The sequence below is a fragment of the Apium graveolens genome, chromosome 4 (assembly GCF_009905375.1).
Source record: "Apium graveolens cultivar Ventura chromosome 4, ASM990537v1, whole genome shotgun sequence".
NCBI lineage: Eukaryota > Viridiplantae > Streptophyta > Magnoliopsida > Apiales > Apiaceae > Apium > Apium graveolens.
Window position 1 is genome coordinate 307,213,545 of NC_133650.1, and position 17,678 is coordinate 307,231,222.

At 34.7% G+C, this 17,678-nt stretch overlaps 2 protein-coding genes and 1 pseudogene across 3 annotated transcripts; all 3 read right to left on the reverse strand.

Annotated features, from left to right (window-relative positions):
* Window positions 1-2,147: 2,147 nt before the first annotated feature.
* LOC141721578 (disease resistance protein At4g27190-like) lies at window positions 2,148-7,459 on the reverse strand. The gene is made up of 3 exons (XM_074524547.1): window positions 4,689-7,459; window positions 3,877-4,317; window positions 2,148-3,576 (listed from the first exon to the last, which is right to left on the reverse strand). Exons 1-3 carry the CDS (start codon window positions 7,419-7,421, stop codon window positions 2,572-2,574), a joined length of 4,179 nt encoding a protein of 1,392 aa, XP_074380648.1. The 5' UTR covers window positions 7,422-7,459; the 3' UTR covers window positions 2,148-2,571.
* A 2,719-nt stretch (window positions 7,460-10,178) lies between these two features.
* On the reverse strand, window positions 10,179-12,455 carry LOC141720055 (pentatricopeptide repeat-containing protein At3g49240, mitochondrial-like; annotated as a pseudogene).
* On the reverse strand, window positions 11,758-14,272 carry LOC141721579 (uncharacterized). 2 transcript variants are annotated; one of them, XR_012574786.1, is made up of 3 exons: window positions 14,100-14,272; window positions 12,424-13,330; window positions 11,758-11,883 (listed from the first exon to the last, which is right to left on the reverse strand). XR_012574786.1 is itself a non-coding variant. In XM_074524548.1 (2 exons), the coding sequence occupies exons 1-2, from the start codon at window positions 14,254-14,256 to the stop codon at window positions 12,540-12,542; spliced, it is 948 nt and encodes a 315-aa protein (XP_074380649.1). In that variant the 5' UTR covers window positions 14,257-14,272; the 3' UTR covers window positions 11,987-12,539. The 2 variants fall into 2 exon arrangements, 1 of the variants encoding a protein (XP_074380649.1); XM_074524548.1 differs by lacking the exon at window positions 11,758-11,883 and having other exon boundaries at window positions 11,987-13,330.
* Between the last annotated feature and the right edge of the window lie 3,406 nt (window positions 14,273-17,678).

A 17,678-nucleotide genomic window follows, 5' to 3' on the forward strand; every position in this document is an offset into this window, starting at 1 on the left:
CAAATGCGTAGAGAATCTAGGCCTTCTAGGAAAAAGCTAACATTTGTATCACCAATGTAACTTATGTCACAACGCTCTACGATAAGTGCCCTCAGGCTACTCAAGTATTGAAGAGAGAACTGCTGCTCCCAAGAAAAATTCACCAGCACCAGAAATCTGAGATTCCCAAACATGCCACCTGAGATTATCTCTCTATAGCTGCTAGAAAAAAAGAGAAACTTAATGGGTAGGCAATGGCAATGGGCATGTTGTAATGCAGTAAGTAAACCAGACACATTTGCGCAGTACAGAATAAATTGACCAAGTCATTTTTTCTTCAATTTGACTCCCCATATGTGAAAACAATGCTTATGGTCGACGCATTATTGATAATATTGTAACATTCACAAGACAGCCAGGCAAGCTTAGCTGTAGAAAGACCATTAGGGGTCCTCCCGGCCCTATTTCTTCATGGAATAGAAACTTAAATTCAGAACCTGCTGGCTACCTAGCAATGTCACTTTCTGGGATTCAATTTTTTTCAAACTAAACCGGCCAAATCAATCCACCAAACGAATTGATTTGGTTCAAACCATCTCAAGGACTTAATGCTCCCAAGTACATGTTCACCTAACTTAGGTGAGCATAAAATAATTTTCTTCTGAATGCACAACTTCCTAATTCTTACCATCACATGTCTACCTCTACTTAAAGATGTACAAAAAATTTGGGCCCGAAAATCTGGTTCGGCCCGATCCGGTCAAAGCCCGCTCAAACTCGGCCCGGTCCGGTCCTGGTACGGGTTTAGGGTCTCGACAGACCCTATATTTGTAGACAAGGCCCGGCCCAAACCGGCCCGGTTAAAAGCCCGGGCTTCGACCCGGCCCAATCTTTGGCCCGTCCCGATTAGAAGCCCGAAAACCCCCGGTTAAAATCTGATTATTCTAATATATTTTCTTATATATTTATGAATTTTCATTTACTATAAATATAAATAATACTTTAAACACATATATATTTACATATTTGTGATTAATAATATTATTTATATAATTTATTGTAGGATTAATGAAAGAAGATATAGTATGTACACTATATATATTTGGATAATATTGATAAAACATATTATTCTATAAACATGTTAATTTTTTGCCAAACTTAAATGTTTTCAACGAAATAAAATTCACATAAAATATTTCATACAAACTAATACATTTTTATAGTCTTCAGGATCTCTAAAAAAAACTCGATATGATTTAAATTAGAAAAAACCAGGCCCGATCCGATCCGGCCCGAAAATAACCCGGTAAGACCCGCCTCGAGGGTCCAAACGAGCTCTGATATTTTCGGAAAGCCCGGCCCGGTTAAAGTAAAATTCCGAAAAGCAATACAAGAAAATGCAGCTACAAGTAACAGAAGAAAACATAGTACAAAGAAGCCTGGATAATGCTCTGCTGGCCAGACTGTTAATATAATCCACTATTCCATCACTTTCTGTGATGTATACATGATAGGAAACTATACTTGTAATGGCTCACTAGACACCATACATTCGGCTTCCTAGACAGTATGCTATGGAATCTCTGAACTATATCATATTGGAAAATGTTACGAGTATGTGAGTTTAGGAGTGAGTGTGCACGACCCACAAATATTGACGAATGAAAATCAAATTTCATCAATGGGGGACAAAGATTCTCCCACACAGCTAAACATTTCATGCCATTATCCTTATCCTTACAAAACGGAGCAGGAGTCGCTACCAAAATATATCTGGCTCGGAACATTTTCTCCAGCTTCTACTTCTTGAAATTCAAAAATGCTGTAAGCACCCTATCCTCAAAACATTGCAATTACATGCCTGCATCTGGCCTTAACTTGAACCTTAGCAAAAACATATATTGATCCAGGCCACCAATTAATGGAAGTGCACAGCAAGGTGCTACGACTAAGTGTTTTAAGGGGGTGCGTCCGCACAGCAACCAACAACAGCTGCTACAAATGATAGAACTGATCAACAAGGAACAAAAGGCAGCATGAAGAACATGAAACAAATAAACCTACATTTTTGTGTCTTCTTCGCATCTTTCAATGACCCATTATTACATGTAGAAGCTAAGTGTTTTATTTTAGGAGCTTGATTTTATTTAGAATTTAGGATTTCACAATTTAAATTGGGAGACATCATCAGACTATTGCAGCAAATCAGCAACAATGATAAAAGTGGATATTTTGTGAGAACAGAATTTTGCTTGAAAACAGATGAAACATAATATTATGCAATAACCTGTCGAACCTCAAATGACCAACAGATGAGGAGGGCTAAAGTTAAATGAGGTCAGATACTAATAATATTTTAATAAATTAGTTTAATATGGAGGTTATGGTATGCATACCAAGTCTTTGTAGCTGAAACTAGTTTTTTTTTTTTGATTCATGTTTGTGATGCTGATTGTCTTGTTCCATCGTGATCTTGTAAAAATTGGTTTTTCTGTTGACTGGAAAGCAAAACAAGAGTCGAAGTACACACCAGAAGCTTAAGCAAAACAAGAAGGTACCAGTGAATGTAGGGAAAATGTACAAGTTGAGTCTTCAGTCTGAGACTTTGAGTGATCCTGGTGGACTATACTGCTCCTCCTCAACTCTCTCTGATTCTGTTTCCACTTCCTGATAAATTTTTACCAGTCTAGATTCTTCATTTATGTTACTTCCTTGTTGGCGATTTTGTCTGATGAAGTCATTCAGATCTTGAAATTCTTCTAGGTGTAGCGACTCAGTAAAAACAGTTACAAGTCCTGTGCTTGCTTTTAAAAACGTGAAAAATTCCATCTGGGGACACCCAAGCAGAGTAAAACCTTTCAGTTTAGGCATATTGAAAGCATACCTTGAAGTGCTACTGAAACTTTTAAGGTTTGGCAAATCCCTAAGAGTAAGTGTGCCGAGTTCATAGAGTGTGACAATCTCTTCATTTTTGAAAGAAGTCTCGTCACCCCTTACATCCTCAACAATGCCCTCCAACAATCTGCAGTTTTTTACTTCTAAAAATTGGAGTTGTTGGAGTGTCCTGAATGCAGAGAGCGTGAAAAGAGTAGAGACTCCACAGATGTTGCTCATATCAGACTCGTGATTTGCACTCCGCATAAAACTTTTGAGACTTGGTAAATGTTCTAGAATAACTGATCTCAGTTGGAAGTGTGTAATAGTCTCCTTATCCATGCCAGAGTTTTCATCACCCCTTGCATACTCCACAATTTCTTCCAACAAAGCACAGTCTGATATACGTAATTCTTGGAGTTGTTGTAGACTTTTAAAGGCTGAGAATGAGAACATAGTAGAGCAGCTACACCCGTAAACTTTAAGCACCTTCAATTGTTGGAAGCAAAGAGAATTCAGCTCATGAGGCCAGCAGCGAACCACTTCCAACTTTTCTAGATTACGTAATTGAGGTCTCCATGTACATGGAAGTTGTCTCTCGTGATCACAACTTATACTTAGGCTTTTTAGTTGACAAGTAGAATCATCTTTTCCCCACTCTAAGGGTTCCAGGTTAATTTTCACACCATCGAATAGAAATTTCACCAACTCTGGGAATTTAACCTACAAAAGCCAATGTCGTTGGTTACTTCAACTTCCCTCTGAGAAATGTTTCTGTTTTTTAAAGTCTTTGCAAAGAAATGTGGCAGCTAGCACAAAGGTAACTCTAATATTTATTTTTAATATACTTGTAATTGTATTAGATTTAGGCCCAAGTTACCAACATTCAGTAGATCACCGGAGATCATAATTTTTTTGTGCTCGAGTAAGAATATTTAGCATAAATTAACCGAAGATCCATATTGATACATGATATAAGTATGAAAATAAATGCTCAATTGTATCATTTAGCACTAAATATACCTTGCAGTTATCAGCTTTCCCACACTGGTTACCCCAAAAGCTGGCCAAATTTGGCAAAGCAACTAGCTCTAGGGTAGTCAACTCAGGGAACTCAATGCCATCAGTCATTTTTTCTTGTTGACCTGTCCCAATTATCTCCCTCATCATCTCACAGTTCCATACTTTCATTTTCTTAAGGCGGATAAGATCTCTGGCGACAGAAGATTGTAGAAAAACGTTTCTCAAACCATTGCATTCCCTTGTCTCTAGAATTTCCAGATTCCGTAGCCTTTGCAACATGGAATGAGGGATCAGAGTTTCAAGTTTATTGCAGGAGTCTACCTTGAGGCTCCTTAATTTGCAAAAGTTGGATACACTGTCATCACAGATGTACTTCTTCCAAATATCACTCGTATTCTCTAAATGACAGATGTCCAATAATTCCAAGGAAGGGAAAGCTACCTGCAGCATATACCCAATGAATTATAAACCAGTTCTGGTTTGTGTTCTTATACATTTACGTGCACAAGTACTAGGAATCTGTAAGGCTTAGGCCTAAATGACATCCAATCTATATTATGGGGAACTTAGGAAACCAATATGCTTGTGTCAGAATCTTCTTCTGTATATAAATAGAAGTGTATAGAAGTGCACAAATCGGACCACGATGAACAAATCCATTACTTAAAGTCCCAATTTAATAATTTAATCTTTATACTTAAAACCCTTCAATGATTACAATATCACAAAATGCTTTCAGATTTGAAATGCACAATTTAAATATGTATGTTGTCAGTTGCAATTGGCATAATTTAAAAAGTAGTATAACATACCATTCCATCAAACAGAGGTTGAGACTGAACCGAATGGAAGGCAGATTTGTCCGGTATTGATGTTGAACTGGAACACGTATCTTTATTTTCCCTGTAGAAGCCTTTGAGTCTAGGCAGACGTTCTAGCTTTAATGATTTTAAATTGGAGAAGCTTATGATATCTCCATCACCTGTGCCTTCATGCATTATGATTGCTTCCATGAGAACACAGTTCTCTATGTTGAGTTCTTGCAGTTGCACTAGACAATTTGCAGCAGAACTGTTGAAGAGGTATTTTGTTGCGGAGCATCCCCTAATACTTAATCTAACTAGTTTAGAGAACGATGTCCGTGGTTGAAGACTGTAATGACTCTCATCTTGTGATTTTCTCGCTAGATGCCCCATTGTGTTACAATTTTCAATGCACAGAACACTCAAATCTGCGAAAGCTTCTCTGTTACTATTGTAAATGGTACTCATGTTAACATCTGTGCAATTCAATACCACAACTTCAGCCGTCTCTATCAGACCCTCCAAGACTTTAAACTGATTTCCATGCAACACGATCACTCTCTTAAAAGAAACACTTGAATGTAGATGATAAAGAATTTTCCAGCCTGGCTTACCAACATATATATTAAATTCAAGTAAATTCCCAAATATATTTCCATCTTGAAAAGGCTCAAGATATTTCAAGAATATGTTCATACTTTTGAGTTTGGTCAATTTACTTATCTCGAGCAATATGGGCAGTGGAGCAGCCTCCTGACTTGTTTCAGATCCATCACCTTTAATATGCAATCCACTGGGTAGATGCAACTCTTCTAGACTGGACAGATTCGATATGGTATTCGCCACCATTTGCACAAAATTACAGTTATCAGACTCGATTTCTAGCTTTCTAAGATATTTCTGGTTTGGTAAGTTCAGCTGCAAAAGATTACATTCCCAAAAGCACAGAGTTTCTAGGTTTACGGGAAAAAAGCTATCATTAGTCTCAAGAACTTGAGTCATTTCACAATGATCTAAAATAAGTGTCCTGAGTTTACCCAGTGGTTGAAGAGAGTGCAGCTCCGAAGAACAAACCATACCTTCGATCAATAAAAATCTGAGATTTGCGAACATACTAAAGAAGCCGCTTGAGAATTGTTGTATATGTTTGTTGCACTGCAGCCACAAGCAATGTAGGTCTGGGCACACCAGTTCACCAGGGAATTGGAAATCATTCGTCTCCATATGTAAATGTAATAATTTACGAGTATGAAAATCAACATTATCAGGCAACCGCGTGCGACCTCTAGCAACCGAAAATGCATATTTTGGGTCTCTGGCAGCTATGGATCTAGCTACATCTCTAATGAGGTCATGCAGTTTAATCTCGTGATCTTTTTCAGAGTCGAGCAATAAAGATGATGATCTAAGAACATCAACCATAGCACATACTCTAGATTCCCCATCAGGTACAAGCGTGCCTGTTGCTAACTTGATCAGCATCCTGATGTATATAACAGCATCTTCAGGATACAAGGAACAGAGAAAAAGACATGACTTGGCATCGTCTAGTAATCTATCGATACTCAATTTAACACAAGCATATACTTGTGGATCTATTCCAGCAATGTTTTCAAATTTTCCCCTCTCAAGTTGACTGAGTGCATCCTTCCATGAACTGCGAGATGAGAATTGCAATGCTTTACCAATCGCACGAATGAGAAGCGGTAAACCTGCACATTTGTCACATACTTTGCGCGCCAAGGATTCATCCTGCAGAGAGTCAATTTGAGAAGCACCAACAGTGTTCCTGAACAAACCCCATGCTTCATTCACTGTGAGGGTTGTAATCTTGATAGGATGCTTGCAATTGTTACGCAAGCATACATGTTCCTCTCGAGATGTTAAGAGGATCTTAAAACCCTTAGAACTACTACCATCAACCAATGGAATTCCAATTATATCTAATGGAATATCCCTCCATACATCGTCCAATATGACGAGGATCTTACCCCCATTCAGTAAACAATTTTTCAGCTGAGAAGCTCTATGGTCCACATTATCTTGTGATTCAAAATGGCAATCAAGATGGCCTGCAATCTGGTTTTGTAATTTAATCACGTCTAACTCATCATTGCCCACATCCGCTCGTGCTACCTTGTCGAAGATCTTCTTCTCCTTGACTTCTTTCCATATTTGTTCCACCATCCGAGTTTTACCAACTCCTGGCATTCCATAGATGCCAATAATCAGAGAACTACTGTCAACTACTAGCGCTTCCCAGAGCATCCCATAAGCAACCTGTCTGGATTCAAAATTCTGAAATGCACTATCAGTTGTTGGTAAACCTTCAAATGCAGGGAGATACGCAATTTCATGATCCAGGAGATCCTTCCCTGAACCATAAAGCTCGATTACCCTCTTGGTCTTCTGTGTTGCCTCCCTTCCCAGTTTAAAACGGGTGACAGGTTTAGGAATAGGCAAACACTGAATGCACCTCCATGAAGATCTGCTTTTGTATCTTTTTGAAAAATCTTTAACACTCTCCTGGATTTCTTCCACCTCCTTCTGCCACTTCAATACATGGTCCTCGATTGTTTTGCCATTAGCTTTTTCTGAAACCACTTTTCTGGAAACCCTGTCATCCTCAATGTCAAGTTTCCCGATTTCAGAATCGAGAACGTTAGCAAGATCCTTGTAACAAAACATGTAACGGAATCCTCGAAACAATACATCAACTGTAGCATCAGATATTCTGTCCATAAATTTTCCAACACAAGGAATGTCAGATAGACCAACCATGACTATTTCCTGCTTTACAACTTTTTAGTGAGTTGTAAAAAGAAAACAAAGAAGCAGTTTCTAATAGCGAAAACAGTGATGTTTAAGAGAGTAAGACAGCAACAATGAAAGAGTGAAGGAAGTCGGAATGTGGTAGCTGAATAAAACCAGTGAAATAGTAAGAACTAAGAAATAAGATTAAGGCTTAATTACCTTTAAAACTCAAAGTTTGTACCAATATACCCATCTGTAGTTCATTACCGTACGTACCTTTTTGCCCCTCAGATACTGAAAACGTAACCTTTTATCCTTCGACCGGCCGGTTTCACCCGGGTTTTTTCCCGGTCTAAAGGTAAAAAGCACATTTTGGATACCCGAGTGCTGAAAAGGTACGCTCTTAAACTTCAGGATTTTATGAGTACACTGATGCAAATTTTGAGGCCGAAAAGGTCATTAAGCCTAAGATTAAAGAATAAGTTGCAGGTAGGTATAACATGGAGTAACATATACTCCCTCCGTCCCTCCCAATTGTTATCGTTTCTGGGAGAGTGTCCGTCATGCATTTTAAGATGAAGAGAAAGTATAGTTCTTTAACTTTTAAAAAAAAATTATTTTTCTGAATAAAAATTTAAACATTCTATTTTTATTCAGAAAAAGAAAATTTTAAAAAAAAGTTATAGAACTATAATTTCTATTCATCTTAAAATGTGTGCCGGACACTCTTTCAGAAACGATAACAATTGGGAGGGATAGAGGGAGTACTAAACTTTTGCTGTTAATAAATTCAAACTTGTATAATCTAGTAAAGAAGTTTAGGTCACAAGCCTGAAGAAATCTAACTAGTCATTGGATGCTGAAGTTGGACTAGTAACATACCTAAAGCAGCACATAATTCAAAAAGGAATCTGGCACATGACTGTCATCGTATCTCTCAGTGATCACTTAGTTCAAGTAACTTGGACACTATTTAGCTCTTAATCCTGCTTTTAATACTTATTTGCATTGGACAGGATCCGTCATCAGTGCTGCCACTAGTCCTGGTCGGACCGGAAAAAGAGAAATGCTAGAGTTTCAAAACGGTTTTTAAAACCGTTCCCAAATGCTGATTTGTAAGAGAAATACTTTGTAACTTTTCGGATAATGAGATGGTACTCAGCTTGCAATCATATGCGCCCACAAATTAAAATGTGACAAATGTCATGTTACGTTAAAATGTGATAAATTAAAATGAGATGGGACTCCGCAAAAAGAATGTTTTTCTTTAACTTGGGGAGTGATGCAACTATGAAGGCAGACACTGGATTAAGATCCACATTCATGGAAGAGGTAAATTACTTTAATTTGTTCTAACACTCTAGCCACTCAATTCACCACTGTTTCACTTACAAATGGTTATGACTTACAAATGATACTAAGTCTCCTCTTGGAAAATCTTAAAATAAGTAACTTATAACTTAAATCAAATAAGTTACGGATAAGTGATAAGTTAATAAATGCTTATAAGTTATATAAGTGTTTGGATAATTTAACTTATAAGTCAGAATTTTTTTATTTAAATGAACTAAAATAAATAATTTTTAAATATAATTATCTTAATTTATATAAATTAAAGTTTGATTAACATTTTAAAAATATATTTTTAAACTAAAATTGATAAAAAATTGAAAAATAAAAAATAAGTTGAGAAAAAGTACGTCGTTACTAACATTCAACTTATCAGCTTATAAGTTGTAAATTCAGCTTATAAGTTGGGTCGACAAACACTCGTTAATAAGCTATTACGGGTTTATAAGCCAATAAGTTGGCTTATCGGAATTGCCAAACAGACCCTAATTCTATGTGCCCACTTATTCATCAAGGCTTCAGGGTTTGTTATTTTCTGGGTCTTTTTTCTTTTGAAATGTTTCTTCTCTGTATTTCTATATGAGATTAATCATTGCATGAATGCAGTTTCAGAATGTTCGTTATGTTGATTTGATAGATATATTGTGTGGTTTGTGTGAAGAAACTGTACTTTCTTTTTACCAAAATGTTAGCAAGGGTGCAGCTACTCCTATACTCTTCTTTTGCATTAACAATGACCTTCAAGGTGTCTGTATGCTTTTCCTGCCATGATATCAAGATTGCACCGCCCTGCACTCTTTATCTGTGTAATCTAAATTCCTTGCCTTCTATTGAATGTCTGGATGTACATTTTCGGTTTTACGGATGAGACTACTACAACCTTCACCAAGTTGTGGTGAGGCTTCCCCTGCTGCAAAGATAAAGGAATGCTGCAGTAACTTTTCATTGGCAAACTGGTCATATTGTATATATCAGATTTAGCCATACATGTAAATGGTTAAGCAAGCCACTGATTTACCATACTCGATTAAGTTGTTACTACAGACTGCATTCTAGCAATCGGTCACACTTTCTGTTCAACCTGATACATGCAGGTCGATGTCCCAATTGTAGCCGAGACAGGGAGATATCAGGTGCCTGGCTCAGGAGAAATTAGCAGAATCACCTGAACTTCCATGCAAGTACTATACACTGGGATGTCAAGAGATATCTTTGTATTACAGAAAACTTAAAAACAAAGTAATATGCAGTTCTAGACCATACAGTTGCCCATATCATGTTTAGACCTCATTTTCTAGCATAATTAGTCGGTTTCTCGGAGTAAACTTTCAAGTATAACAGGGTCCAAACTGATCAGTAAAAGACTAACAAAAGATTGCTTTAAGTGGGAACACGAAACCACAAAATTATTAGAAATTTCTTAATTACAAAAAGGTCAACTTGCAGAGGTTGAAATACATGAATATCATAGAAAAGAAGACACCTTAAATCATTTTCAGTGTTTCACAAAATTGCATTGAACAAGAGAAATAAGTGATAGCTAGGTAGATACCTTATAACTAGTTCGCCAATGTTACTTAGAATTGTTCCGACTAGATGGAACCAACACGATTGCTAATTACTTCTGCCTCAATAACATCACTAGCTTTCAATTCCTCGGTTGAGTCAGCATTACCAGAACCAGTATCTCCAACTTGTTCAAGAACATTTTCTTCTTTCTCCGCTGGCACCTCTACATTCTCTGCTGTGGTCTCAGCATTTTCAGTATTTGCTGATGATTCCTCATCCAATCCTTTATTCCCAAACAACTTCGAAGGTATCAAAGAAGAAACAGCAGCCCTTGCTCTAGCCTTGGCTGTTTCCGCAGCTTCAGCAGCGGAAGCTATTGCTTCAGCCTTCTCTCTTTCTACGTCCTCCATAAGCTTCACCACTTCTTCCTCCCTCCCTAACTTACCCAATTCTTCCTTGGCAAACTCCTGCAATTCTGTCGTGAAGTCACTAGGATCATCCCTCAGCATACTGCCCACAATTGCAAGCACCTCATCAGGCTTCCCAATATCAAACAATGACTTCATAATAAACTTATAGCTAGCATCGTCCATCCTAAACTTCCTCACCATCATTTCAAAAAATGATTTAGCCACGTCCACCTTCCCAACCTTAACCAACCCCTCAACACACCTACTATAAACTCTTAAATTAGGCCTCAACTTCGCCTCAACCATGGTCTTAAAGTAACCAGCAGCATCATCTGGACGATCCTCATCAAAGCAAGTATCCATCAGCAAAACAAAAGTGAACTCATCCGGATTAACCCCCTTCTCAGCCATCCCTCTATAAAGCTCCTCCCCCTCAGCCAACATATTATTCTTACACAACTGCTCAATCAGATTATTATACGACAAAGTATCCAGAGCACACCTCTTCTCCCCCATACTCTTAAACACCTCAATCGCCTCACTAAACTTCCCTTCCGCACAATACCCATCAACAATCACATCTATCAAACAGCTTCAACGCCTCATCAAACTTCCCATTCTTACTCAAAGCATCCAACACATAATTATAAGCAACCGCATCCATCTTAACTTTCGACCCCTCACCAGCACACTCCTTATAACACTCCATCGCCTCACTCTCCATCCCCTTCAAAAAATACCCAGTCATCAAACTCCCATAAACCCCTCCACCAACAAAATCATCCCCAACCTTATTTCTCAACTCCTCGTAAAGCTCCAAAACCCCCTCAGCATTTCCCTTCTTCGCAAACCCCCACATCAAACTCGAATAAACCACCTTATCCGCCTCAAACCCCTTCTCCAACATCTTGTTCTTCAACTCAACCCCCTTCTCAATTTTATCATTCTCAACCAACCCCCTCATCAAAATCCTATACGTAGTACTCGTAGGATTAAACGGGGCCTCATTAATCAAAAGCCTATAATTCTCCAACGCAGTATCCGTCTTCCTACAATCCAAATACGCATTAATCAAAAGATTATGCGTAACCATATTTCCCGCAACCCCAGCCTGCGTTATAAACCGATGCAACGACAACAAATCCGAGTACTTACTCTGCCTTAGCTGAGCAGCCATAACACTATTACAAGTAAAAATGCTCGGCTTACAATTCGAATAAATAGAATGCCTAGTTAACAATGCAGCTTCTTCGAGATCATTTACGCGAATAAGTTTCAAAATATTGTTATGCAATTCGAGACGCTTACCAGTTAAGACCGAGGCGTGTTCGGGTAATTTCGGGGCATTGGGGTTGTACTGTTCAAGGAACTCTCTAAACAGATATGGATACCTCGACAGATATTAAAACTACTCTTAGGATGTTTAGCATATGCCTTTTTTCATATTTAAAACATTTGTAAATGTTTTTAAGACAAATTGCCCCTGTACATCAATTACCCCTGTTTCAGAACAACTGAACAAGTAACTGAGTGTTGACTATACAGTAATCAAACAGTGGCAATAGAACAGATCATCCTACAAGTAGCATTGAGCCGTGGATCTTATGTTTGAATTGTTTATAACTTTGCACCTTTAAGAAATGCATGTACTGGTGAACGGTGACAAAAGAGAAGACAAGCAAAAAGCAGATTTATGCATTTCACAGAGATCGCAAACATACCGAGGTACATTCAAGAAAAGAAGTCGAACCATCCACTACTTGTATATATAACAACTCCAGGATGTAAAAGTTGAACAGAAAACTAGTTTTAATCTTCGCAAACTAGAAATCCAGATTTAACGTTTCTGAGCTTTCCTGCGCCTGGACTGTGCCTTTTGCCATTTCTTTCGGCGGACTAGCTTACTCTTTGGTTTTAACTTCAACTCAGGGGAGAACTTATAATTTGGATCTCTCATGCGGGCTTGTATATCCTTAAAAAACTGCATATTCAACCTCTTTGGACCTCCCTTTCTTAGCTCTTCATATTCAGGCCCCGAGACAATATTTTCAAATGCTCCTACAAGAATATCCAAATCACTCATAACTTCCCACACATTGGTGTATCTCCCGTCTGGACCCTTTTTAAGTTTCTTCAAGGCATTTTCAACCGCAATTTTTCTAGCTTGCTTTCCAGGAGACAATTCTTCTGGCTCTTCTTCCTCTTTTAACAATTCAGAAATTGTTCGGTATTTTGGTTTTTCATCGAACTCAAATAGTTTATCCAAATAAGCATCACTTTTCTCATTTGGGTGAGCTTCCGTGGGGATATCATCGTCATCATCCCCTTCATCACCCGTCCATAGTGTCTTCTCCTCATCATCCCCTGACCAGACACTCCATAATTCATCACTATCGTCACCATCAATAAGATCAGCGTTCTCCTTTGCTTGCTGTTTCATTTTCCTAATCTCCTTTTGAAGACGATTTTGACCTTTCTCATTATCACTTTCATCCTCACTTCCGGTCCAAAGAGTTCTATCGTCCTCCATCTCCTTCTCCAATGCTTTCCTAAAGTCCCCATCTCCCAGCCTCCCCTTTCCAAATAAATCATAATCCGTGCGTCGTTCACGTGCATATGATCGTGATCCTACATTAAAAAAGAGAACATTCCACAACCTTTCAGCCGAAAAAACTACAAACTTCTAGCTCATAACAACTAGTTACTAGATTAATAATGTACCATATGATTACACCAGTAATGACCATTTAAAGCCAGTCTCTCGTGTTCAACTTTTAAACCCGTAAAAAATTTAATGATACTTAATCCAAAACCGAAAAGGGATGCCACAATCAGAGGGTGCAATGCAAGTAAATAATTGTTTTTAACCTCGATAAATAAATATCCTCGTCACCAGAACATTATAGTTCATCATCGAGATTATTCATATATCAGAAAACTATAAATGCCACTAACATTCGCAATAAGGTGTATGTCTTCATTCAGGACTTTTAACAAACACTAGTTGAGCATCCGCGCAATAGAAGTATAATATGTGTAAAAAACGGACAAGAAATGAAAATAAAGCATAGAAATAGAAACAAAGTAAAAAAATATTTATATACTTCTTCCGTTCTTTCAATTGTTTACATTTTTTAGAGAGTCTCCTACACGTATTTTAAGGGTGCAAATAAAGTATAGTTATGTAATTTTTTTACAATTTTTTTTTTAAATAAAAACTAAAACATTCAACTTGTATTCAGGAAAAGAAAATTGTAAAAAAAAGTTACGGAACTATATTTTACATGCACTTTAAAATGCGTGTCGGACACTTTCTCAAAAATGTAAACAATGGAAAGGGACAGAGGAAGTATATGACAGTGAAAATTAAAGAAGGGAGATTGTGAAATGTTTTTACCTTGTAAAAATGGGGAAGAAAAGAGAGCAGCTGGTATATATATTGGATTTGTTGTTGTTAAAGAAGTGGTAGTTATCGAGATTTGATTTGTTTTTGTGAGTCTGCAAATGCAAATACTACGAATTAGAATGGAATTAAGGAGCTGCTTTTGCGACATTTTGCTTGTACCAGTGTGTCTTCCTGGGAGAAATTTCAGTTCTTGAAGCTGCTGATGTTATGTTTTTAAAGTTTTTTATTTTTATTTTTTAAGAAGAAAAAAAAAAGAGAAAATTTGCTGAGGTCTGTGGACTTGGGGTCGAAATTTGAATTTGAATCTTTCAATTTTTTTTAAAAGAAACATATATAATTATACTTCTAGTATCAAAATTACGGTGTGGCAGGAAGAAAAAATGTATATAATAATCGTTGAATGGTTGATTCAACAAATCTGAAATGTTATAGAGTATGTTATTAAGTGCCGTTTGGAAAATTTTAAAATAAGTAACTTATGACTTAAAATGATTAAGTGCGAAATAAGTGATAAGTTGATAAATATTTATAAGTTCTATGAGTGTTTGCATAAATTTACTTATAAGTCATAAGTTTTTTTACTTAAATAAATTAAAATAAATAATTATTAAATACAATTATCTTAGTTCATGAATCTTAAATTAGAAAATATTTAAAAATTTATATTTTAAAATCAAAACTTTAGAAAAAAGTGAAAAAATGAAAATAAGTTGGAAAAAAGTACGTTACTGTTATATAAAGTTTTGGGATAAATTTATAATATTAAAAAGTCTCATTGAAATGACTAATTTACCCCTGTATTATAAATTTATATAAAAGCAATTGTTGGGAGGAATTAAACCTGGGTTTTCAGGTTCACGAGAACATCATCTTACCAATACGCCACACTGTTACTTAAATTTTTTATCATGCACATAATATGTGAGTATCTTAAATAACAACAATTTATTTAACTGTAAACAAGATTACTAATATATTTGTAGAGTTAGTTTTGAACTATTAAATTTGAGATATAAAATTAAGTACAGTATATAAACGGATCATTATCTTATTTATTAAATAGTTTAGTTTGAAAAGTATGTCTCATATATTTTTAATATATATTTTTAATAAAAAAATAAATTATACATATAATTAATTCTTTATATGTTAAAAAAAGATACACTTATATAAATAATATATATATGTACTACATATTTAGATAAGTTATAATTAGCGTATTTCGATTTATATCGAATTAAAAATTAGAATTTGTCCCATTTTTCAAAAAATACTCGAAATCTGACTAAATGGTTTGCCCGTAAATATCATGTCACTATATAGATTTAATTTAAATTACGAGTTAGTTTGACGAGAAAATCTTACCAACAAAATTAATATCTTTGTGATCTTTATAGAATCAAGTCAATTGATTTATGTATCTAAATTACTAGTTTCAAAATCCGAAGTTTACCCGTATTGAAAAATACTCACAATTTGAATACATTACCCGGCCGAAAATACATCATCACTATCTAGATTTAATAAATTTAAATTACCAGAGCTAGACGAGAATATCTTACCAATAAAGATAAATTTTATAATATCTTATATTAATAAAAATTAATTTTTTTGAGCTCTTTATACGGTCAAGTCAATTGATATTATGTATCAAAATTACTATTTTTATACTATTTTACTTGCAGAACATATATGGACTCCCGTACTGAAATAAAAATAAGGACTCTCATATATATATCTATATATATATACGTATATATTTATATATATATATACATATATATATATAGGCAAGTGCTCAAATACAAACCAATATTAGAATACAAACTGCAAACCAATAAGAGTCACATGTTTAATCAATTTCCCTCTCTTCCATGGGCACTATGTATTATTTTGCCCTTCGTTTTTAATTTGACTTTTTCCGTTAATCGATTAACTTTTTAAAATAATAATTTTACCATATTTTTCTTCATCTCCCACTCATCAATTTGCATAGCATATTTGCTATAGTTTGACGAGAAATCAGTATTTAAACTTAACCGAATAACTAAATTGAAATCAGTACTATTTCAGAATCAGTAGATTTTAGTGATTCTCGTAGGCGTAATTACTGATTTATCATTGAAATATATCAAACATGATATTCATACCGATTGTCGGAGGATGTAGAAAAATACAGTGAAGTTAGATTTTAAAAAGAATTCACCAATTAACGGGAAAAATTCAATTAAAAACAGAGGGTATAAAGTGGAGTTGTGTGTGGGATGGTATAGTTTTAGTTTGTATTTTAATTTAATTTGTATCGGAGTAAGACTCTCTATGTATATATATATATAAGAAACTTCTAAAATTATATAATTGAATATTTTGAAAAATAAAATTTAAATTAACAATAATAAATTTACAAAACAAATATTTAGTGTTGAAAAATATTGTACAACTATTTTAAATTATTTGAAAAAAAGGTTTTAAAACTATAATGTATTGTACTGTTTGATTTAATCCATGTAATACTATTTAAATAAAATAATAAATATTAGTCGATATTTTGAAAGGATTAACAAGTTCAACTAATAGTTAAAAAAATCATCAAATTGAAAATATTTAATTTTAGAAAAATAGTATACAATATTATAAAGCTACTATAAAAAGAAATAGTAGTATCATAAATGAAAGAAATTTTAAAATGATTTGAATGGTGATATTAGTACAAATTTATCTTCACATTCTTGAAAAAAAAAATTCTGAATATCAGGAGTTAGTCTTGAAGATATATGAATTATTTTTATGCCAGATCCATGACTCATGCTTTGTTGAGTAAAAATAGATATTGTTTGATTTTCAGTGCTATCACGACTACGATATATAAATAATTGTAATTTATTTATTATATAATTATAATTTTTGAATAATCATAAATACATGTTATTTGAGCAATTTACTGAATAACAATTAGATATATACATGACCAAGATATCTAGAATATAAATAAACGAGACCAACATAATTTACTCAAAAATATAATAAATAATAATTTACATACATAAACACACATGTGACTTTATCTTAACCAATATTAAAAAATTTAATTTTAATGTAGTATTTCAGAGTTATTGATATATATACTATAAGAAAATAACAAAAGTCTTTTATGTTCTGAAAATAAGAATGATCAATTTAATTTAAGTTTTGTTTCAATGTGTTAAAAACTAAATAGATTATATCAATTTTAATTTATGAATTGACAATAATCCGACATCTTATAAAATTAACTTTGTATAATGGATAATGGAGATGATTAAAAGCTTAATACATGGTTGAGATCAACTTTAGTTAATGAATTAAGATATTAGCAATTAGCAATGATATTAAATTAACATAAATGTTGAATGAAAGAAATAATATTTAAAAAAAAATAAACTTTTATTAATTGAACTGTAAATTCTACTTTGTTGAATATTACGATTGCAGCTCTTGACCACTTTAATTATGCATTGTTGATCCTTTTAAATTAAGCAAGATAATTGTAAATTAGTAATGACTTTAATAATAAAATACCTTTTACTTCGG

What these genes read in the sequence shown, in the direction of transcription:
- LOC141721578 (XM_074524547.1), bottom strand. Translation starts at nt 7,421, where the DNA reads ATGGACAGAATATCTGATGCTACAGTTGATGTATTGTTTCGAGGATTC. An exon ending in AACCTCTGTTTGATGGAATG is followed by an intron (nt 4,318 to 4,688) that starts GTATGTTATACT and finishes TATATGCTGCAG; the next exon opens with GTAGCTTTCCCTTCCTTGGA. An exon ending in GGAAAGCTGATAACTGCAAG is followed by an intron (nt 3,577 to 3,876) that starts GTATATTTAGTG and finishes TGGCTTTTGTAG; the next exon opens with GTTAAATTCCCAGAGTTGGT.
- LOC141721579 (XM_074524548.1), bottom strand. Translation starts at nt 14,256, where the DNA reads ATGTCGCAAAAGCAGCTCCTTAATTCCATTCTAATTCGTAGTATTTGC. An exon ending in TTCTTCCCCATTTTTACAAG is followed by an intron (nt 13,331 to 14,099) that starts GTAAAAACATTT and finishes TTTTTAATGTAG; the next exon opens with GATCACGATCATATGCACGT.